Source organism: Podarcis filfolensis (assembly GCF_964270895.1).
Source record: "Podarcis filfolensis genome assembly, chromosome: 3".
Taxonomy (NCBI): Eukaryota; Metazoa; Chordata; class Lepidosauria; order Squamata; family Lacertidae; genus Podarcis; species Podarcis filfolensis.
In genome coordinates, this window is record NC_139606.1 from 103797968 (window position 1) to 103822078 (window position 24111).

Sequence of the window (24111 nt, forward strand, 5' to 3'; positions counted from 1 at the left end):
TTATTCAGAAAGTTTTCCCTAGAAAGATGATGTTGGTACCTGTTTAGATATACAGATGTTTTAAAGAGCTGTAGCTCTGTGGCAGAAGATCTGCTTTGCATGCAGAAGGTCTCAAGTTCAATCCCCAACATCTCTAAGTAAGGGTGCGAGTGTCCCCTGTATGCAACCCTGGAGGACCAAGGGTCTGATTCTGTATAAGGCAGCTTCCTATGTTCCCACAAACGACAGAACCTTTACACATCTCCCTTTGCTGTCCGTTTCAGCGGAGCCTGACCCACTTGGTGTCTTCCAATTATCACTCTTTTTAAGAGGCAATGAGTTTGCTACTTACAGACCTCTAATTGTAATGCCGAGTACTGCAGTGTGCGGAGAGGTGTGCTTGCAAACACGCAGGGCCACATGGCAGGCATGTATCAGGAAGTCTCTATCAGTCACAGTTCACATGGGTGTCCACAATCAGCTTTATTGTATTTACAGTTTTCATTCCTACTTGGGGACAGACCCCAGCTCAGTGACAAGAGCATATCCTTTGCCTGCAGAAGGCTCCACATTCAATGCTGGAACCTCTAGTAAAAAGAATCAAGTAGCAGGTGATGGGAAAGACCTCAGTGATGGAGCACTTCATTCACCTGCAGAAGGCCCAGGTTTCAATTGCTGACATCTCCAGGTCGGGCTTGGAAGATTCCCTGTCTGAAACCCTGGAGAGACAATACAGAGCTAGATGCACCCAATGTCTGACCCAGAATAAGGCAGCATCCTATGATCCTATGAGATGATGGAGAGCCATTGCCCATCAGACTAGCAAACAGATGACCCAATAGGAAGCTCCCTAGTCACAAGAATGCTTCAAGTGTGAACTGGGCCTTAGCGACTAGCTTAATTAGATGCTTGTTGCATTAAGGAACTGGGAAGGGAAATGGTCTGATCCTTATTGCTCCACCTTTTTCCAGCTGCTCCCCGCTCAGTGTGCTGAAGTGAAACTCTGTTGGAGGCCAAAGTAGCCACAGTAGTGAAAGGGCAGTCTACTGAAGAAAGACCGTGCAGGAAAGAGTCAGGTGGGATTAGAGTACCACAGCTCCAGGTTTGGGAACAAAACCTGCCCCACTCATTTGCTTCCTGTCTGGAACTGAAGAATGCATGAAATATTTAAGTCATGTTCACACGTACTCAACAGGGAGGTGTTGCATTGCAGTGTTTTTGCAAGCATGTGATGAGAAACAGAGAAGGTTGGTGGAAACAAAATTACATAGGATTAAAAGGATCGGCAGACAGATTGCTGATAGGGCAATGAAGAGGACCTAAATCAGTACCCTTAGCTTCTTGATAAAGATCCTGGTTGACAGAAGAGGGAGTTTTGCCTCAAGAACTATGTATGAAGTCTCTCATTTAACCAGCTGACTCATTTGAGCCCATGATCCAGGTGAAATCCAATTAAAAGACGCCCAGCTGGTTTTTTCCAGAGGAAAATTTGTTTCAAGTGGCTCTTGATTTCAGCCACTTCCTGACATGAGATCATATCATAGCAGGGTCAGATTTTGTTAGCCAACAATATTCAAGGCAGCACATAAACACACAGTTCTCTGACTTGACTCCGAGATCATCCAGCAAGAGCAGCAAAAATTCTTCAGCGAAGAAAGGCTGGCTCAGAACCTGAGAAACAGGCACCCATCTCACTCATTCTAAACCATCTATTCCACAGGAGGGCATTCGGCAAGCCTGGTAGCGATAAGAGTGCTAATGCCCTACTTATTTCTTGTTGTGACACGGCCCATGTTCAAGGGAAACAGCCTGAGACATTAAAGCAGGCATCAGCCATCAGGTCAGGTTTGTAAAAATGGGAGAGAAATTGAGAAAAAGAAAACCAGGTGGGTCCTGCTCAACTGAATTCCAGCATGGAAAGTGTGCTGGAGCTTTTATATTCCTGCTTGTGAAGTTCTGTGCTCAGCCCCTTAGCCCAGAACGTTTCAGAAGCATGTGAAGTCTTTTTTGCAATTTATCTAGTTTCCAAAGGAGCCATGAGCCACTGCTCACTGCACCATGGGCTGGAACATGTCTCCTAAGTATCTTGGGCTTGCTGTAGCTCTAATAGGCAGGGGTTTCCCCACATATCCTGGTCTCTAAGACTGGGAAATCTAAAGCAGAAGGTGATGGTGCAGAAGACTATAGCATCTTCCTATTACCCTTCTCTTAAGCCTTGGGGCCTAAGGAGCTACTTTTTCCTGATCAGTCAACTGAGCTTTCCAAATGACCAAATTCTGAGGCTTGAGATTTATTTTTCTAAAACATTCTGGTTCTGCAGTCTGTGGCCCAGAAACCTGCTGAAATCCCTTCATCTTCCACTCTCCAGTTCGTCCTAAGGAGCGCACTATAATAAAGAGAAAACATGCAAGGCACAGGAAAAACAGGGCAATCAATTTCAGCTCCTGCCCCAGAAAGTTGCTATGCAGTCTGAGTAGCAACCCCTTGTTCCTACTGCCCCCCATGACACATTAACACTCTACAACCCAACAAAACATTGCTGCACTAAGGTATTCAGCCCTCCTCTGCAGCTACCAGTCAGCAGGTTTGGCACCATCAGAGATCCACTCTAAGGCAAAGAGAGGATGTTGCCATTTCTGGAGCTCTTCCCAATGCAGGACAGGTGAACAAGAAAAACTCAGGTGTGCGCTGTGTGCCTGCTCTCACCCACCAGAATAAATGTTCTCGCACTCACCTTGCTCATCTCCTCTCTTTCTTCCGCATGCATCCATATTGGCTTGTGCTCATCTGCAGGATAAAAGACAAAACGGGTTAAAACAAAGCAAAACAAAACACCCTGTTGGTATTTCAAAAGGAATGCTACTCTTTCCTATGGTACAGTTGAGAAAGGAAGTAGCTTAAACTTTTGGAGCCGTTTGCTTATTTTCTTTGGAGGAAATGGTTTTTGTCAGCCGGGCCATGAAAATAAATAGGTAATGCAAAGCATACTGTTGGAGAAGGACCTAGGCTCCAGCCTGCACCAGTGGTGTTGGGGGGGGGGCACAAGGCCGGCTGCTTGTTAGGGGCACAAAATTTCAACACCTGGCGCCGCCTCAATACAGCTGTGCACTTCCGGTGCTGGGCTCCTTTGAAAATGGTTTCTCCATGTGAACCAGGAAGTGACCTCTTCCAGACAACGGAATGACTCTTTTCTTATCTCCGTGGCTGCGATTTCCTGGGTGACGCGGACGCCGTTTGGCAGTTGAATGCGCATGCGTACTCCTTCCCTCCCACAGTGTGGTCCTGGGCACGGGCAACCCACGATACACCACTGGCCTGCACACCCCCACCAAGCTCCTCCTATAAATCCCGGCTGCCCTCCTTGCTCTTTGCTGTCCGTACCATCCACAGAGCCAAATTCCTTCACATGGGCCCGGGTGAGGATCTCCTTGTAGAGGACCTCTGCTTCCTTATATTTGCCTTGTTTCAGGTAACAGGAGGCCTGGGACAGAGGACAGGAATGACAATCTTAAAAATGCAGCACAGGCAGCCACCGATCATCATACGCGATACCCACCCCCATCCCCTTTTCACCACCCAGTGGACTCACCAAATTGTTCTTTGTTTTGGCCACATTTGGGTCGTCAGGCCCCAGGCGCGACTCATAGATCTCCAGTGCCCGACAGTAGTAATATTCTACCTCTTCATACTTTCCCTGATTCTGGCATAGCAAAGCCAAGTTATTTAACTGTTTGGCCACATCCGGATGATCTTTGCCTAGAACCTGAAAAGGAGGCAAACAAACAGAAAAGGCTAGTTAGGAAGAAAAGAAGCAAATCTGGGAATATGGCAGGATCCTTTTACTTTGGGGGGGCGGGGAGTGGCCCATGGAAAGTCATTTGGAGCTTCAGCTCTGGCAGAAATAGTTCCTTCTGCATCGTATTTGACACCTGCCCCTCCCTAGGCATTGCTCTGAATCCACATGGATCCACACTTTGCATGCAGAAGGTGCCAGTTTCAATCCCTGGCATCTCCAGGTAGGGCAGCGAAAGATGCCTGCATGAAACCCTGGAGAGATGCTGCCAGTCAGTGCAGACAATACTAAGCTAGACAGACCATTCTAGACTGACTCAGGAAACTTCCTATCTAACACACATGCTCCCCTTTCCTGAGTAGCATTGAAGAGGGTTGCAGAGGCCCCCCGGCTGGTTGTCTTGACACCCTGGCCCTTTCTTCTCCAGGGGGGAGGGAATTTACCTTTTCGCGGATTTCCAGTGCTCGCTTGCATAATGGTTCTGCCTCCTTGTATTTCCCCCTTTTGCCGTAGAGAACAGCCAAGTTATTCAGGGTTGCTGCAACCTGTAGAGAAACATAAGCAGACCTAACATTAGAGCCATGGAAGAACTATAGAAAGAAAGAAAGAAAGAAAGAAAGAAAGAAAGAAAGAAAGAAAGACCTATCAAGCAAGATACCTTTAAGCACCACTATCTTGCAACCATCCATGGCAAAGATGGTCCAAGATTTTTACAGCAGAATGGCCTAGTTCAGGGACTAACTCGCTCACCTTGAACTCCTTGTTTAGCTTTTGCAGCAAAAAGAACCCCCTTTTGAGTCATCTAGCCCTGACTTGGCACCAAACCCTTCCGAAGGGTCAGCTGACCATGTAACGTGACGCTCCTGCAAGTCCCCTTGGCCACATGACTGGCTTACAACTCCCCACTGCCCAGAACTTCCTTCTCATCAAAGTCCAGGGAAACGGCTACTTACTGCAGGGTGGTCCTTGCCAAGTGTCTTCTCCCTGATGGACAGTGCATCGTTCAGAAGGTGAGCTGCCTCCTTGTATTTGTTCTGATCCCTGCAGCACAAAGTGAGGCACATATTGAGCAATATCACACAAGACCCAGGGAGGTCCCTCCTCCTTCGCTAGACAACTTTCCACAGTTAAATTCAAAGCACTGAGTTTCATTGTCCCGGACAACTGTTCCATAGTCACACAAGGGGAAAACCCAAGAAAGCCCTGTTCCTTCCAAAGTAGTGAGTGTCTGCCGCAGTTGATAAGGTTCATTACCGAGTTATTTGAAGCTCGAAAGATCGCTCTCCTTCCCAGGCTGAGAGAAAAATGGCGAAAACAGGATATTTATTGGGACAGTGTGATTTTTGCAGCTGCTGTTAAAGTTGCAAAACAATGAAGCACGGGACGGTGCAATGGAGAACTTCTGAAATAACAATGGGATACTAGCTCTGTCCAAGGCATGATGGAGAACAGCAACAACCGGGAAAAGATAGACATAACATTTTACAAGGACAGGAAGAAACATCACAGACAGAATAATTGCCACACACAAGAAGAACAAGGATATAGTTTGAATGCTTCACCTGTAAGTTTATAAATCATTTAATGTGTCAATACAAATGGAACTCATTAAAATGGCAGTTGTTATATAAGGGATTATTATTTTAACTGGAGAGTAATTGAAATTAGTAAGATTTTGGAACGCAGAAATAAAGTAATTCATCAAACCATCAATTCTAGCACGTGGGGCCCGCCTGAATTATATACCGTATTTTTCGCTCTATAACACGCACCAGACCATAACACGCACGTAGTTTTTAGAGGAGGAAAACAAGAAAAAAAATATTCTAAACGAAATAGTGGATATATGATTTTTGTGGTTCATGCTGTGGCCACAGACATGTGATCTGACAGTGAGTTTGGAGTAGCCCAATGCAAAAATCCTGAGGATCCATGTGGATCCATGCTTTGTAACCACAGAGGAGGGAAGGAAGGGGAACCATGGATCCTCTGCTCACGACTGCAGCAGATCCCCCCCCCCGCCACCCGCAGGCATTCGCTCCATAACACGCACAGACATTTCCCCTTACTTTCTAGGAGGAAAAAAATGAGTGTTATGGTGCAAAAAATACGGTAATTTGGCATCTGAATGATTGGTATTAATAATTGTATTATAATTTGGCATTGTTATAATGAGGCTATTATTGGATTGTTGTAATTGAAAACTAATAAAAATTATTATTAAAAAGAAGTGAGTGTCTGCCATTCCTTCCTCCTCTCACCTGTATACTAAGGCCAAGATGTTGAGCATAGTGGCCACGTCAGGGTGGTCATGGCCCGAAGTCTTCTCCAAGTCCTCCAGCGCTTGCTTGCAGAGGGGAACAGCCACTTCGTAGCGTCCCTGGGAAGCGTACTGGATCACCAGGTTGTGGAGTGTGCGCAGGCGTGCTGGGATCTCGTAGCCGCCTTGCTGGGCGGCTGCCGCTGCACTACTGTGCGGATGAGGCACTGCAAACATAAGAGCGCATTAATCGAGGATAGAGGAGGCAGTTCGCAATGCCATGGGGGCTATGGCCCATTCCTACTGGCTAGCACTCCATCTCAAACCAGACACAACAGCTGCTGGAAGATAGGTCCAAAAAGGCAGCTTTATGACTCTTCCTTTCATCCGTTCTCTGCACACAGTCACCGCTTTGATCTGCAGAACCAGCACTTTGATAAGTGCCACATGATGCTTGTTCTGCACTTGCAAGGAATTATACACCCAGGAACTCCCTGCCCATTGATATTAGGCAGGCGCCTTTGCCATACTGTTCTTGGCGTCTGCAAAAAACCTCTTCGCTTAGGCAGCGGTTCTCAACCTGTGGGTCCCCAGATGTTGTTGGACTACAACTCCCATCATCCCTGAGCTCTGGCCTTGCTAGCTAGGGGTGATGGGAGTTGTAGTTCAACAACATCTGGGGACCCACAGGTTGAGAAAGGCTGGGTTAGGGCAAGCATACCTAGACACATGTAATTTTGACATGTGTTTTAACATGTGATTTTATTCTATTATGCGTATTTTTTAAAAAAACAACAACACTGCTGACTTTACTTGCATTTTGAAAGCTTGTTTTTAAAGACCTGATCTTAATGTAAATTTTATATCGTCTTATGCAACCACTGCTTAATGGTTTTGATGAGGAAGTGGTATGCAAAGCCTGCTGGTTAAATAAAGGAATAATAACATAAGGAAGGAATGCAACCTACACCCTTGGCCCTGGTCCTCTTCCTCGTTTGGAAACAAGTCATCCAAGGAATCCTTTGTGGAATCGCCTTCTTTCTCCTCCTGAGACATTGATGGGGGGGGGGGCAAAGAAAAAGGGGAAAGGAGAGCATGAGTGTTTAATATTTCGCTTAAGTAGTTAAGCTTAAGCTTAACCAAGCAAGCCCATTCAAAGGTTCTCTTCCCCAGCAAAAGAAGACGAACCCAGTTACTGTAGCTGGGGTGAGCTGTGTCTATCTCATCCACCCAGACAAATTGCTAGATGCTCTATCAGGACCTCTTGGAAAGACCATCGCTACTAGACTTTCATGCAGAAAGAGCTCCATGTCGAGACACAGGCGTCTTCCTCCAACCCAAAAAGTTCTGGGTGCTCACCGATGGGGACACATCCTCATCGTATTTCTTCAGCTGGTTCATGAACTCCAGGTGCTTCTTCTCCTCCTCAAGCTGCGCCACCGTTTGCTCGCTGCGCTGCAGCTTCTGCTGGGTGTTTGCCAACTCGTCCCGCAGCCACTGGTTCTCCTGGCACAGCCGGCGCACCTGGGCCCGCAGCTTCTGCTTCTCCGATTCCACTGCGTTCAGGTGGTTTGACAAAGCCATCATCACCTGGCCCAAGGGAAGCAAGAAGAGACGTTCGCTGTTGCCTAACACAGAGGTGGGAAAACCTCTGCGCTTCCTTCAGGGTAACCTTTGGGTGGTGGGGGCAGGGGGCACATAACAGTGGTAGGCAGAGCCAGAGGCAAAAGTGGGTGGAGCAATGAATGTAAGTGTTACCATTGTACAGCATGCTAGTTTCTAAACACACCCACCCACCAACACATATCCCCCTCTTTGGAGGGAAGAGAGTCATTATCAGAGCTCAGGGACATATTCTAGCTAGGCAAAAACATATGGCCATGAACAGTTCAGAGGACCAGCTAAAGAGGCCTGCGGGGGCTCATGTAGGCCCCTCACAGGCCTGAGTCTCCACACCCCTGGCCTAATGCAAGAATAGTGACCCCTTGCGAGGTCCCTCTTCAATGGCAGTTTCCATGTTGCTCTATCCAAAAACCTCCTGGCTGGCCTGACTTAAGGTTCCCCATCTCAGTGAAAAGAAAAAAAAACTACTACAGGAGATTCAAAGGCCTGCAGGAAGTATAAGTCAGATGACCACCTAGCCCAAGTCCTTGCCTCAGACTAAAATACGCAATGCTTGGGTTCAACAAGTTGGGATGATCATCTGTCATGGAAGCTTTGAGGTTCTTGCATACAGGGATTGGACTAGTTCTATGATTCGATGAAGTTGTGGTCTGGTGGGGGCAAATATGGCCCCTTAAGGAGTGCCATAAGGGCCCCACAGCTGCCTCCATAAGTCACCTCTGGGCTGCCAAGGAGAAGCAAGGCTGCAGTTAATGAGTAAGAGGAAAGGGAGTGGGGGAGACACAAAGTTGGAACCATATACAAGACAACCACGCCAGGCAGGCTACTCCAGCTGCTTGCCCAGCTGTATTCTGGAGTCTTCCAAGACAACACAGAGGGTTGTGGGACAGGGGTGGCTAACCTGATGTACAGCAAAAGGTGGAGGGCATGCTCACCTCTTCGGGTCCCTTATTTGTCAAGGAGGAAGGGATGGGCAGTGCTGCTGGACAGAGGGCCCAGGGCAGAGGAACAATAATTCCTAATCTCCATTCCCCATCATTCATGCAGATTAGCTGAGTACCAGGTTTGCATCTCCAAGGGCTGTGCTAAAATTGTTACGATTTTGCATCTATCGAAGCTGATCCTTTGACTTTTATATGCTGGTGTACATACATGTTTGATGAATGAGTAATAAAAAATCTGAATAAATGTATACTCGTCTTATTTTGCAAAAGTTACTACTTTTGCTAAATCATGGGGCAGGGAAAGGCATCTGAGCAAGGAACAGAAATCCAGCCAAACCCAAACACAGACACACACCTGCCCTGCAAAGTCAAGACTTCAGCAACTTCACCAGAATTTCACACAAAGTTTCAAGCCTATCCTGACAACCAGAAGGCTAGAAACTTGCATTTTTAAAAAAAGAAAAGCTACAAAAGCTTATAGATGTTGAATTCTATGCCCAAAGCTGCAATTATCCTGTATAAGAGTGGCAGAGTCCTGCCTACACCCAAACATGTTTGGCAAGCATGATTTCACAGAGCCAGACAAGGCAATATACAGTACTTGACAACCTTTTTAAACAATGATTTCCCATACAGTCGTACCTTGGAAGTTGAACGGAATCTGTTCTGGAAGCTCCTGCAGCCAATTGAAAGCCGTGGAAGCCCCGTCGGACGTTCAGCTTCCAAAAATAGTTCTCAGACCGGAACAGTCACTTCCGGGTTTGCGGCATTCGGGAACCAAAACATTCGAGAACTAAGCTGTTCGAAAACCAAGGTACGACTGTATTTCACTTACTTTGACGGACCCATATGCCGCTCCAAGACACCCCAATGGGCTGCCCCTTACCTGAGCCTCTCCAAGTCCCAGCTCAATCATCTCCACTGACTTGCGCAGCAGGTTGGCCTTTTCATGCACTAGGTTGGCTTCCTCGTCCTTCTTCAGACACTTGATGGTCTCTAGCAGGCTGTGCAAGATTGAGTTGTGCTCATTCTTCAGGGCTTCCAGCCCCTGCATCACTAGTTTGGTGTTGGAGATTATCTCCTCTTGGCTGAGCTTGTCCATCTTCTCCTCTCTGGGATATACCATCGTGGACATAGTCATGCGCAGCTACGATCCCCACCTACGGAAGGAAAGGGCAAGGTTGCTCACTTGGACAGGTCAGGTCCTGAAACGTTTAAAGCAACAGCTGCACACAGCTGATCCCATAGAGAGAGAGGACTTATTCCCACTTAGCCTTATCACCTGGAGAGAGGGACAGACAGACAGACAGACAGAGAAGGAAATTCCCACAACACCTCACGGCTCTGTGTCCTTGCATAAAGAGGAACACGGCATGTCATTGGTAGGCGCAACTTGGGTAAGGTTGATGGCGACGTCAAAGCTGCTACCACCCCCACACCCTTGGGAATAAAGAAAGCTGATTTAGCTGCCATTTAAGAGCACGTGAGGAAGAGCAGAGAGCACACCTCCAGCCACAGAGGTCACATAAATCCAGCACGGAACGGGATGAAACAGGGACACACAGATTACAGTATGGCCACCGAAAGACAATGAGAAATTAAGTTGCTATTTCTTTCTCTCCTCACAACAGAAAGCCTCAACGGCTCAAGAAATACAAGTGTATCTTGCAGAGAACCAGGAGGACAAAATGTTTTGACGGTCTGGTTCCGGACTCAACTCCATAGAAGAAAACAACGGGGATTCGCACTCTCAGAACTGAGGAGGGTTCTGGTGTAAGTGGAGGAAAGGAAGAGAAGGTGCTGTATAATTGCTCAGCTCCTCCAAGCACGTTGACAAGTCAAGCCTTCCTAATTTCCGATCTGAGACTCTGGGAAGAGGCTCTGTCTCCCACCCGCAACCCCTCATTTGCATTTCCATGGCTGAGTTTTCCCAAACGGCACTGTACAAATGCTAGCTATTGCTGAACGTCGTAGAGGATTAGGGTTTGTGGGGCTTGGGCAGACAGGTGAGAAGAAAGAAGGAGCCGCCAATGCGTTCTTGAAACCTGCAGAGGGGCTGAAACGAACGAGCCGGAAACACACAGCTTTGACAGCGAGAAAGCTGGCAGCCCTCACTGACGCGTACATACACATTTGCCACCCGGCAGTGCAAAGCTAAGCAAAAGTTTGCCTAGGAAAACAAGGAAGAGAGAGAGAGAGAGAAATGCAGATTATACAGAGGCAACATCCCTCCCCAGCCCTACGGACACTTTCCCTGTTTTGTTGTGGTTGAAAAGAAGACGCCAAGATCCGGTTCCTGCTCCTTTGCCAAGCAGTTACCTGGGCTCAAATCCTCTCTCAAAAAGATGCGCAGCAGCAATCCGATCTGTTCCACCCACTCAGCCAGCCAGCCGGCCGGCCGGCATGTCTCCTTACTCCATGGACCCAGAGGCTTCCACAGGAAGGGGGCTTACCTCATCAGAACAGCTGTTGCCGGTGGCAGGGCTTGCTGCAGAGACAAGAGACGGAAACCTGGGCTTGTGTGACCCTCCTTGGCAGGAGGCCAGGCTCTTAGGCTACGCAGACAAGGCGGAGTAAGGGGGGGAGAGGAGAGAGGGAGGAGGCTATCAGCAGATCTGCCTTTGTTCTCAGTCTGGTCCCACCTCTCTCTCTGTGGGTGTGGGTGTTCTCTCCCCGGGATCTTTGCTAGGCAACTGTCCCGCCTCCCTGTGTTTGCCCAGAAAGTCCCACTAAGAGAAACCACCCTGCGCCAGGGCAATGGGCGTCTCTCTCCCAGCACAGCTGCCCTTGATCCCTGCTCCCAAGGTGGGAAAAGGACTGTGCCTCAAACCTAGGTCTCCTCGCAGCCATACAGACCTGGAGCAGGAAGAACAAAGAAGGAAGGGAATGGGGGAAAGGAAGGAGTGGCAAGAGCCCTAGTTTGCTTTCCCAAATCAGAAAGGGGGACCGAGAGCGAGGGAAGGATGCTCAGGCTGCTACAGAGGGGAGAAAAGCAGGGTACGTTCCACCAGCAGGGTGAACAGGGTGTGTGGTTTTTGCTGGAAGGGCAAAGAAGAAAAAATCTTTTTGTGCTATGGTGGAGAGCCTAAGCACCGGGCATATTTTTGTAAACCACTTTGAGGTTACGGTGTTGTTTTTTATTTATTTAAATGATCAATGGTTTATACATTTTCTAAAATAAAATAAATAAAAGGAGAAGAATGCAGTTTTCACACCTTAATTGTAACGGGTGGATGGGGATGTTGTTGGCATTTTGGTGCTATTTAAGCGCTAAGTTGTGTGGAGCATATCATAAACAGCTAAAAACAACAACTTTAAAAAGTAAAGAGTACAGTATCCTCAAGGTCTGCCCCAAATAAGAAGCCCCCCCTTTCCAAATTCAGAGCTACAGCACCTGCACAAGCAACACTGACACCAAACTCTACATATAGTAAGTAAAATAGAAGCATCACCACCCAACCCCCCCTCACTCATCTTACCCCCCCTCCACCTCTTTCCCCCTTTTCTTCCCAATGTCTCAACAAATGAAACTGACTTGTAAAAATGTTACATGGAAATATCTATATATATCTATATCTATCTATCTATCTATCTATCTATCTATCTATATACACACACACGCACACGAGAAAGACTTTGCACATACTTTTGTAAATCAAGAAAATATTTAATAAAAAAAAGAGCTACAGCACCTTCAGCTCCACACATTTAAGCTTAATATAGTCCCCTTTAAAAAAAAAAGGATTTTTAGTTTCAAGTAATAAAACATACCCATGCAAGGAAAAGAGAGCTTAGTAGTTGTGCTGAAAAGAAAGAAAAACAGCAGCTGAGGGTTGTAGTTTTAGGCAATCAAATGAAAGTGTCTTTCCATAAGGTTCCATGAGTAGATAGAGGGTGAAAACTATGTGTGATTGTCTTAACAAAGTCAATAAAGGGCTACTAAGCTGTATAAAAAGTGTGAGTCCCCCCCCCCAACTTTGATTATTATTCCTTCTGTGAAATGGTTAATATGTTCATAAGCAAGATGTCCCATACTTGTGAAACCCAGGCTTCAAAAATATTTGCATTTAAAGTTTTCCTATTTTTTGCAATCACTAATCTAGTGTAGTCCCTTATTTTTAGGATACTGGGAAGCTATTGGAGTGCCGAAAGCTTTCTAAACACAGTTCGCAATCCTGTCAATACAAAGCATTTTTGTTTAGCACAATCTAGTCACAAGGATGTTTAGAGAGCCAAACTCTGCAGCTTAACTGAGTTATGCATTATTACATAGATCATAGAATTATAGAGTCCAACCCCCTGCAATGCTGAAATCTTTTGCGCAACGTGGGGCTCAAACCCACAACCCTGAAATTAAGAGTCCCATGCTCTACAGAGCTATCTCATATCTGCAAACGTCTAGACCTTTTCCACATGTCCAAGACAAAGAGAGGGGCTCTCCAGCACACTTAACTATGAAGATATCTAGGCAATAATAATAATAATAATAATAATAATAATAATAATAATAATAATAATAATAAATTTTATTTGTATCCCGCCCTCCCCAGCTGAAGCCGGGCTCAGGGCGGCTAACAACAATAAAACAGTACAAAAGTACAACACAAACAACACTCTAAAATCATTCATTATAAAATGCGCATGTACTTTAAACTTGTACTTCAACTGTCTCCATAAACAGAGCCAAAAGGGATCGCAAAATAATTCACAAAACTAACAGGTAAAACAAAAATGCGTATCCAAAGAGAAGAAAAAAATACAACTAGAGTAAATTGAAATACCATCGGGTAATCACACAGAATGCCTGTCTATGTTAAAAGACATCTAACTTTCCTTCGAAAAAACTGGAAGGCCTGGCCTGGTCAGGCTATCTTAGGGAGGATGTTCCAGAACTGTTGGGGCCACCACCAAGGAGGCTTGGCTGTGTGCCTTTGCTATTACCACTTATTGGGCAGATGGGATAGATGAGTAGACAGGAGCAGGAAGGAGTGCAAGAGAAGACAGACAGCATTAAGAGGAGGAAATACAAAAGAAAAAGTACAAATGCTACAGGACTCTACAGAAGAATGTGTAACGGAAAGAGAAGATTCCATCCTCACCCTCTTACTGCAACAGACCAGGCCCTCTTCGCATGTCACGCTAAACAATAGTTAAAATTAAACTATGGTTTAACGTGACCAAGAGACACACTGGTGCACACTGCTCAAAAGTTACTGAATTGATCCTTCCCTGGCGAGGAAACAAACCAAGAGTGTTGGTTCACGTGTAAGGCAAAGTCAGCCTCTGTGCTGTTTCCTCCCCAGGCACGATAAATGGTTAGCAGGGGGAGGAGAGACTGGGAACTGTTAAGCCGTGTACCCTAGCGCACTGTTGGTCACGTTAAGTCATAGTTTAATTTTAACAATGTTTTAATACAATGCATAAACCAAGCATGGTGCTGGAGGAGACTCTTGAGAGTCCCATGGACTGCAAGAAGATCAAACCTCTCCATTCTTAAGGAAATCAGCCCTGAGTGCTCACTGGAAGGACAGATCATGAAGCTGAGGCTCCAGTACTTTGGCCACCTCATGAGAAGAGAAGACTCCCTGGAAAAGACCCTGATGTTGGGAAAGGTGGAGGGCACAAGGAGAAGGGGACAACAGAGGACGAGATGGTTGGACAGTGTTCTCGAAGCTACCAGCATGAGTTTGACCAAACTGCGGGAGGCAGTGGAAGACAGGAGTGCCTGGCGTGCTCTGGTCCATGGGGTCACAAAGAGTCGGACACGACTAAACAACAACAAGAAAACCAAGCATTTGTCTTCTTTGATTTTTGTAATGTATTTTCAGAAATGTTTTCTTCTCCCTCCCAGCTCCAACAACTTTACCTCCTCGTTTTCTGCTGTGGGTACTTTCTTTCACCTACTACTTGTTCTGCAGTCTTGTTGCAGTCACTGCACTCCAACACCCAACTTCTCTTTTCACTTAACACTGGCAGGAATTAATTCCCCTTGCAGAAACAAGACATTGGACTTTTCCCCTGACTCCCTGCTAACTTGTAATAGAAGCCAATGAACGACACAAAAATTCCAAAGGTTACTAAGAGAACAACATCTTGCTTCTAGCTTTGGGGCAATCTAACCCTGAAGATAAGCTTCAAGCTCGAACCTGCTCAGTAGCAAGCTGTGTCCACGACAGAAGGCCTTAGAAGGAGCAGAAGATTTGTATTTTAATATTTTGTTGGAAGCCGCCCAGAGTGGCTGGGGAAACCCAATCACATGGGCGGGGTATAGTGTAAATAATAAATTATTATTATAAGATTTTCCTTTCTCTTTTAGCCTGTCTGGAAGGAACTTTTTTTATATAAAATTAAGTTAATGGTCCTTTTATATTCACTTCTACAGCAGTTTCCTTTTTTATCTCATTCCTTTCTATTCCTGGTTTATTTCAATTAATAATAATAAAAAATAAATCTTAACCTTATATCTCACTTTATAATTTCCTTCAACACCTCCTGTGGCCCTTTCCCCTTGGAGAAGGCAGACTTTTCTTCTCTCCCTCGATTTTTTTCTGTCTCCTAAGCACCTTTACTCAGCATGCAAGGAGTAGCTGGTACTAGAGTTGGTCCAACCAAAAGGCTATGGCATGGCCAGAGAACAAGGCAGGCAGGTGAGGTGGCAGCGAGGCCCACCTGAAAGTGGTCCAAGGCCCACTGGCGCCTTCCCCACCCCCTTAATCTCAAAAGCACCGTACTTTTCTGTGTATAACACGCCCCCGTGTATAAAACGTCCCCTATTTGGGGGGGGGACTCAAAATTAAGAAAATAGGGGGAAATTGCCCAGGGTTGTTGAGCTTTTCTTGAGGAGGATTGACCACAGTTGTTGAGTTTTTTGGGGGAGAGGGGATTGCAGAAAATCACTCACCCGCCTGACCAACGCTTCCTATCGGACACGACCGCTCACAGCCGGCAGCCGCAAACCGCCCGCCCTACTGCCGCCGCAGCAGCAGCAGCCAATCGACAAAAACCGTTGCCGCGGCAACGAATCACCCGCAGTACCGCCCCGACAATCTCCTGTTCACAGCATCAGCCAATCACCAGTCACCACTCAGCACTACCCATGTATAAGACGACCCCAATTTTTAAGCATCAGTTAAACGGAAAAAACCCTCGTCTTATACACGGAAAAGTACGGTATATGTGTGGGCAGGGCAGGGAGAGAGTCGCCCATAGCTTTCTCCCTATACTCAGAACTAGCTGATTGACCACTAAGGGGCCCATCAGGCGGTCAAGGTGGTCCAGTTGAGGAACTGGATTTTAGGGAGACCTTCAAAAAGGGGTGACAATAAATCAATTATTAGAGATGTCTAGATACATCTTTGACCTGATCCAGCATGTTTTTAAACCAATTGGTCCTTTATCTTCTCCTTCAGGTTCCTGCATTCCACAGAAGTTACTGTATTTTTCCATGTACAGTGTTACCTCAGGTTACATACGCTTCAGGTTACAGACTCCACTAACCCAGAAATGGTACCTTGGGTTAAGAACTTTGCTTCAGGATGAGAACAGAAATCGTACAACAGCGGTGCAGCAGCAGCAGCAGGAGGAGGCCCCATTAGCAGTGTCAGCCCGGACACTGGGGTCCAGCACCGAGGGCCTTATGGCAGTTCCCTCGCTGTGAGAAGCCAAGTTACAGGGAACCAGGCAGAGGGCCTTCTCGGTAGTGGCACCCACCCTGTGGAACGCCCTCCAACCAGATGTCGAAGAGAAAAACAACTACCAGACTTTTAGAAGACATCTGAAAGCAGCCCCGTTTAGGGAAGCTTTTAATGTTTAATAGGTTATTGTATTTTAGTGTTTTGTTGGAAGCTGCCCAGAGTGGCTGGGGAAACCCAGCCAGATGGGTGGGGTATAAATAAATTATTATTATTATTATTAAGTGGTGCTTCAGGTTAAGAACAGTTTCAGGTTAAGAACAGACCTCCAGAACGAATTAAGTACTTAACCCGAGGTACCACCGTATAAGATGCCCCTTATTTTGGGGGACTCAAAATTGAGAAAATGCACTATGCACTATCTGTGTGTAAGACGACCCCTTATTTTAAAATTCAAAAATTTAGGAAAAAATATAGTCTTATACACGGAAAAATACGGTATTTTTCCTCAGTCTGGGGTACAGCAGCGAGGTCATTCCCACAGCACTGAATAAGTGATAAGTGGCACAGGACTAAAACACAGACACTATATGCAGCTTTGTTATCCATGAAAACCTTTCAATGAAAATATTTTTTTAAAGTGGCACAGAACTACCTAAACACCCTTTAATTGGATCCCTGGATCTAATTAAACTCACTTTGGTTACCAATTTTGTATCAAAAACATTCACCCACAAGGAGAACAAACGAGGAAATTTGACGCTTCTATAACAACTTCTGCTTTCTTCTCATCTCGGCTGTTTTCCAAGGTTACAAAAATAAATACTTTGAGGGTGGGGAGTACCAGAATAGCAGGCAGATGGTCACCCTCCCCTATCCAAATGGGCTTGTCACAGCAATACTGTGGCCATTTAGTCATGCTTACTAAATCCTCACGCATCTCCGGTTTGAATAAGCTCATCAATACTTACTTCTAGCAAAGACAACAGATGAGTTCCTACAAAGCTCTGAGCCCTGAGGCTACCAATGCTGGGATTTGACTCATCATAGCTGTAAGGTGTGGGATGGAAAAGGTTTGCACAAAGGAGCTATAGCAGCTATTCTAAACTAGACGCTCCATAAAAACTCCTGGGTTCTCTGATCTCTGTGCTTCCAGTTATAAATTGGCGCGGGAAAGCAAGTCAAGGTAATTATGGGGGAAATGGTAAGTTGTACATTGGGAATCTAGTGACATACTCAAGAGTTCTTTAATGAAACTTTCTTTCTTTGACTACATATGGAAGGGAGAAGCATTTCACGGAGACAAGCTAAGAGGCAGAGGGTGTGTGTTCGAAGTTGGAGGGGGGAAACCCACCATGATATCCCATGAACAAAACACTTCTAAGATCAGCATCACAGTCTTAAACGTACAACTGCCTCCAACTCATTTGCCTGGCTCACAGAATAGGGGGGCGGGAATTGCTGCAAGGGGGCAGCAAAGATATCTCAGGTCTCCCCCCTGAATTTTCCACTTCAGTGAAACCAACAACTGCTAAAACTCTGCCCTGTAGGAGATTCAACTACTTTGTCTTACAAGGCTGAAGCACCCATCCAGGGAGGCTGCCTGTTGCATCTCTGCATGATTCACTGCTCTGGATATAAAAACTGCTCTGAAAATGCTTTTTTAAAAAGTGCTTTTAAAAATAAAAATAAAAATTAGGGGACGCGAAAAAATTTTAAAAATTAGGGGACGCGAGTGGCGCTGTGGTCTAAACCACAGAACCTAGGGCTTGCCGATCAGAAGGTCGGCGGCTCGAATCCCCGCGACGGGGTGAGCTCCTGTTGTTCGGTCCCAGCTTCTGCCCACCTAGCAGTTCGAAAGCATGTCAAAGTGCAAGAAGATAAATAGGTACCGCTCCGGCGGGAAGGTAAATGGCGTTATCATGCACTGCTCTGGTTCGCCAGAAGCAGCTTAGTCATGCTGGCCACATGACCCAGAAGCTGTACGCCGGCTCCCTCGGCCTATAGAACGAGATGGTGGAGAACAAAATAATAAAAAAAATCCTTCCAGTAGCACCTTAGAGACCAACTAAGTTTGTCATTGGTATGAGCTTTTGTGAAGAAGTGTGCATGCACACAAAAACTCATACCAATAACAAACATAGTTGGTCTCTAAGGTGCTACTGGAAGGAATTTTTTTGTTTTTGTTTCGATTACAGCAGACCAACATGGCTACCTACCTGTAACGGGAAGATGGGAGTCTTTCACCTTTCCCCAGGACTACAGCTTACAACAGTGATGGGGAACTTGTGGCCCTCCAGATGTTGCAGAATTGCAACTCCCACTATCCTAGGCCACATGTCATGCTGGCAGGGGCTGATGGGAACAGGAGTTCAACAACATCTGGAGGGCCAATGGCTCCCCACCTCTGCTTTTGAGAGCTAGAATTCCTGCACAACAGAGGGTTGGGCTAGATGAGCCTCGTGGTCCCTTCCAACTCTATGATTCAAAATTCAAGTATAGATGGTGGGGGGATAGGAGAAAATATTAGATTGTGCCCACATTTCTTTAAACAGCTACTGCTTCTAAGACATATAGATTTCAATTTTATGCCGGGAATATGGTTAGCTTCTGCAAAATCCACAAGTGCTCCTCCATTCTTGTCTCTGATACGTTAGGATCTTGCTTACTAAGGGATGAGACAATAAATGTGTCAGCCTTCTAGGTACAGCTGCTGTAAAATAGTAGTTATCAAGGCACTTTTCGTCTGCAACATGCTTTGCCATTTTTATGTATGCCCATCTCACAATTCTGCAGGGGAGCTCGCTATAACTCCCATTTTATGAATGGGGAAGTGAGGCTGAGAAACAGCGACTTCCCTGAGGCCATGCAAAGTCTAAAGCAAATTGGCATCTGAACCCAGGAGCTTCCAGACTGAAATCAAACCCACCATCTATTGCAGCACACTGGACTTCAGGCTCTGTAAGATGACTAGCGTGCACTAATCCTGTACCTTACTCTGCATTCCCAGAGGCTGATGCAGAAGTGCCGAGTCCCACTGCACCGGATAATCGAGTTTTATCTTCTGAGAAGCTGCAGCAAGTTTAACCAAGGCAGCAGCAATAAATGGACAAGGACTTTAAGAGAGAAGGGAGAACGGCCTTGGTTGATGTGCCTCCCTAGCGCATCCCCAACACTGGTAGGCCACATCTATAATTCACACTGAAAACCAGGCTTTGCTTTCCACCTATTAGCTCAGAGTTGTTGCTCTGCAGGAGCTTCACGTGAGCTGCTGCCCTCTGCTTTGTCTTGCGATGCAGCCAGCAACCCCACCCTGCTGCTGAAATAATTCAGAGTTCCCTTTAATCCAATCCATCCCGACACAACCCATGGTCCTTGTTAAACGTGGGCTCCAGCTTCCTGCTCTACCAATCAGGCTGGTCCAGAGGGGCTCCATCTGAATACAAATAAACAAAATAAGCTTGCCGTTTTGCCAGTAAGAACGGACAGCACTCCGATCTTCGTCCTTCAGCTCCCGAAAGTGGAACCCCCCCCCCAAACCCCACAGAGCAACTTACACTGCGAAGAAGCCAGTTTCCACAGAAGCCTCCTCAGGCCAAGTGATGCTAAAGAAACTGCATGGCGTTAGTTATTAGCAGGACACACAGAGAGAGACAGCAGCATTTGATGCTCTGAGTTCCCTCTCCACCAGAGGCAGAGTTACTATGCAGTTTGGTGGTGACCCACCCACTGCAGCAGCAGAGATGTAGCCAGACTGCCGAGAGCAAATGCTCTCCTGCAAGCACAGAAAGATTCACATCCGAGGCACTGGTCCATAGGAAGTGACGGAAATACAAAGGAACAGAATCAGCACCCTTGCAGGCTGCACATCCTGCCAAAGCAAGCGAGCTCTTCAATACGCCCCACCCTGACTTCTTCTCAGCCACCAGTACGTTGCAGGCTTACTGTACAGTGGTACCTCGGGTTACAGACGCTTCAGGTTACAGATGCTTCAGGTTACAGACTCTACTAACCCAGAAATAGTACCTCAGGTTAAGAACTTTGCTTCAGGATAAGGACAGAAATTGTGCAGCAGTGGCACGGCAGCAGCAGGAGGCCCCATTAGCTAAAGTGATACCTCAGGTTAAGAACTTTACCTCAGGATGAGAACAGAAATCACGTGGCAGCAGCACGGCGGCAGCGGGAGGCCCCATTAGCTAAAGTGGTACCTCAGGTTAAGAACAGTTTCAGGTTAAGAACGGACCTCCAGAATGAATTAAGTTCTTAACCCGAGGTACCACTGCATTGCCATTATGTTGGGCTACTGCTCAGAGCTCCTTGGAGGAACGATGGGATTCTGAGCATGGTGTGAGAGCACATGATGCAGCCACCCTGCTGAAGCTAAAGCAGTTCTTCCTACTAAGGGTTCAGGATCACAGCCTTACTAAACTAAGCAGTCAGACTATCCCAGTTCTGAACACATTTTCCTGGAAATAAGCGCTGCTAACTTCAATGCAACTTACAGATGGAAGGGTCACAGCTGTACCTAACTACTCCATACCTGCACCAAAAGAAAACCTACAAACAAGAGCGGCTTCTGCTGAGTATCTAAAACATAATGGGTGGCCTTCCGATATCCAGGGAACAGCATGTCTTCATTTGAACCTTCCTGCACATATTGATTTTCAAAAAACAAAGGCTCAGATTTAGAAAATCATGGACCACCAAGGTTAACAAAAAGAAACAGGGCCTGTTTTAGGGACTGTAACCCTGACTTGGAAGCGTTTGTCCAGGATAATTCATTAAAGGCTCATTCTTGATGGCCTTTGGTGGAAGACTAGATCAAGATTTGAGGAAATTCTCTCTAGTTCTGCTAATGATAAAGGTAAAGGGACCCCTGACCATTAGGTCCAGTTGTGGACAACTCTGGGGTTGCGGTGCTCATCTCACTTTATTGGCCGAGGGAGCCGGCGTACAGCTTCCGGTCATGTGGCCAGCATGACTAAGCCGCTTCTGGTGAACCAGAGCAGCGCACGGAAACGCCGTTTACCTTCCCGCCGGAGCAGTACCTATTTATCTACTTGCACTTTGACGTGCTTTCGAACTGCTTGGTTGGCAGGAGCAGGGACCGAGCAACGGGAGTTCATCCCGTCGCGGGGATTCGAACTGCCGACCTTCTGATCAGCAAGTCCTAGGCTCTGTGGTTTAACCCACAGCGTCACCCGTGTCCCTACTGATATTATAGCCATATATATTTTAAAGACAGTGTTAGGTGCCCTGCTGTGGGCTTGGGGAGAACCCTTGCATCCTGTTTTAGAATTATACTAAAATTCACCCCAGAATTGGCCCTACTAAACATCTTCCAAGACAACAATGCCCATTTACACCACAAAGAACTCATAACCCACCTACTTTCAGCAGCCAGAAACACCATAACCAGACACTGGGGAGACCTTTCAGGAGTAAGCATGGACCAATGGTACCAAATAGTATGGGAAACAGCCCTACTAGAAAAATTAACCAATAAACTGAAACTGACACGGGGACAAACAGAAGAAGACGCCTTTACCCTGGTATGGCTCCCCTTTATCACATACACAGCCCAACAAGACAATGACAGTAATCCACCAACAGTATACAAATCAATATGGCTAACCTGATCCAAAACACCCACCCACCTCACTCACACACGAAAACAAAGATCACCACAGCCAATCACAAACAAACAACCACACCCTAGGCCAACCCCAACCTTTCTCACCACCTAAGGAACGCAAGTGAACAGCACAAGCAAAGCTGACACCAAACTCTACATACATTAAGCATAATAGAAACACCGCTACCCGACCCCACCCCACCCATCTTCCCTCCCTCCAGCCCCTTTTTCTTTCTTTCTTTTTCTTCTCCCCCCAAATGTCTCAACAAATGAAACGGATTTGTAAAAATGTTACATGGAAAAAATACGAGGCATTACACTTACTTCTGTAAAACAAGAAAATCTTTAATAAAAAATTTTAAAAAAAGAATTATACTAAATTATACTATATTTACTCCAGGAAGTGCCTTCCAGACATTGTTGGACTCCCATCATCCCTGACTACTAGCCATACTGGCATGGGTGAATGGGAGTTGTGGTCCAACTACATCTGGAAGACACCACATAGGCTACCCCTACTTTACTCAGTAATGCCCCGAGACCTCTCACTGCTCATCCTCCTGTCTCTACATTGCTACTTCCCTCCTATTAAACAAATTGAGACCTTTTCCCCTACCCCATTTCTCCCTCCTTTGGGGATGGGCTGTAGCTTAGTGAGTGAGCGAGTTCTCTGCATGCAGAAAGTCTTGGGTTCAATCCCCAGCCTCCCCAGGTAGGGCTGGGAAGGGCTTCTATCTGAAACCCTGGAGAGCTGCTGGCAGTCAGTGTAGACAGTACTGAGCTAGATGGGTAAAGGTAAAGGTGAGCTAGATAGACCAATGGTCTGACTCAATATAAAGGAAGCTTCCTATTGTTATAAGAAAAAAAACTGCTCCTTTTCCCTTATAGGGTATCCAAGAGGCCGTATAGAGTCCTTAAGTAGGTGCCCTATCGGAAGGAGAAAATAACAGAGGCCAACCAGAGAATATTAAGAAGCAAAGCAGCTTAATAAGCCTGATCTTTATTAAACTGTTGCAACAGGGTCCCCCACTCACCCCACGCAGGAAGGGAGGAAAGGAACCCCAAACAATGGTGTGCAAGCCCTTATGTAGACTTTTGAAATTGCCCACCCTGTAGCTCAAGACCACCCCCCAAAGAATCATACAAACATCCCAGAAGGAGGCGTTCTCCAACAGAAATACATGACAGGGGGCAGTCTACCACAGAAATCCTGTTTGTCAGGGTACCTGGCAATGGTCACTGATTGTTCCACCTGGGCAGCCTGGTCATTCCTTTTGAGATCCTAAATACTTAGTTCCTGAATCCAGGTCACAGGCTCACCCTATTCATACACAAATATGCTTGAGCAAAGAGGCAGTGGGGAGGCTTTCCCATTTTCTTCCTCACTGCAGAGAATATTTGAGGTCACTGGAAGAGTCTAAATGGTTTCAGGATTGCTCTCCTGTACTATTTCAGACATGTGGTTTATATACTTATGCCCATGTTTGCCTTGTAAATTTATGGACATAAGATTTATATATATGAGACCTTAGAATTCATATAGCACTATGTTCCTAAATTATGAGTCAAAATAGAAAAGTATACAGTGAAGAACCAGACCCATCTTTTAATGGCATGTCAAGACACACAACCCTTGTCAACTGCTACCCTCCAAAATGCCAGTCTTCAAAGGGAAGACATGCATGCCAGGCTCCCTGATATATATTTACCCCATTTGAGTTAACAGGAAAGCCAAAACGTTAAAACAGGTACTGGGTGAGGCTGGGCTCTGCACCAAGTGCAAGATAAGCACTTACCATAAAACTCAAGTACAAGGCAGCCTTGTCTCTTGCTTTATATCAAGAGAGAAGAAAAACAAGGTTTTTCACTCCACGGCTAGGTAAATATTAACTCTGCTCTCCCGTTCCAAGGTGGTTTAATTATAGCCGCACCCAATGGAGATCTGTGGTCGCTTACAGCCATTGGGACTCTGTAAAGCCGCACGGAAGACATCAAGGGATATTAAATGTTAAACAGGGCGGCTTGCTGAGTGAAATGAAAATCGGCATGCAGGAGGAAAGAGCGAATAGAGGAAGCACTTCATACAGCTTGAACAGAACTATACTTGTCTAATAACAACGTAAGGAGAGCCCGCAGGATCAGGCCAATGGCCTATCTTGTCCAGCATCCTGTTCTCACCATCCGCCCCCCCTCCCTTTCCCCTAAGAAAATAATAGTGTCATTTTAATGATTGTATATACCCTGGC

General features: G+C 46.2%; 1 protein-coding gene across 9 annotated transcripts in view; it reads right to left on the bottom strand.

Moving 5' to 3' along the window:
- The window catches only part of KLC4 (kinesin light chain 4), a 62783-nt gene that overhangs the window by 27251 nt on the left and 11421 nt on the right, over positions 1–24111 (bottom strand). For 5 of the 9 annotated variants that reach the window (XM_083605178.1, XM_083605175.1, XM_083605176.1 and 2 more), the window contains exons 2-10: positions 9486–9759; positions 7392–7622; positions 7001–7079; positions 6034–6259; positions 4726–4813; positions 4216–4317; positions 3569–3742; positions 3361–3460; positions 2714–2766 (exon numbers count right to left, since the gene is read on the bottom strand). In XM_083605178.1, coding sequence (XP_083461304.1) covers positions 2714–2766; positions 3361–3460; positions 3569–3742; positions 4216–4317; positions 4726–4813; positions 6034–6259; positions 7001–7079; positions 7392–7622; positions 9486–9740 — 1308 coding nt within the window. In that variant the 5' untranslated portion in view covers positions 9741–9759. Of the gene's footprint in view, positions 1–2713; positions 2767–3360; positions 3461–3568; positions 3743–4215; positions 4318–4725; positions 4814–6033; positions 6260–7000; positions 7080–7391; positions 7623–9485; positions 9760–11052; positions 11198–19787; positions 19897–24111 lie in introns of those variants that run through there. The other 4 variants (XM_083605177.1, XM_083605181.1, XM_083605174.1 and 1 more) reach the window with 3 other exon arrangements.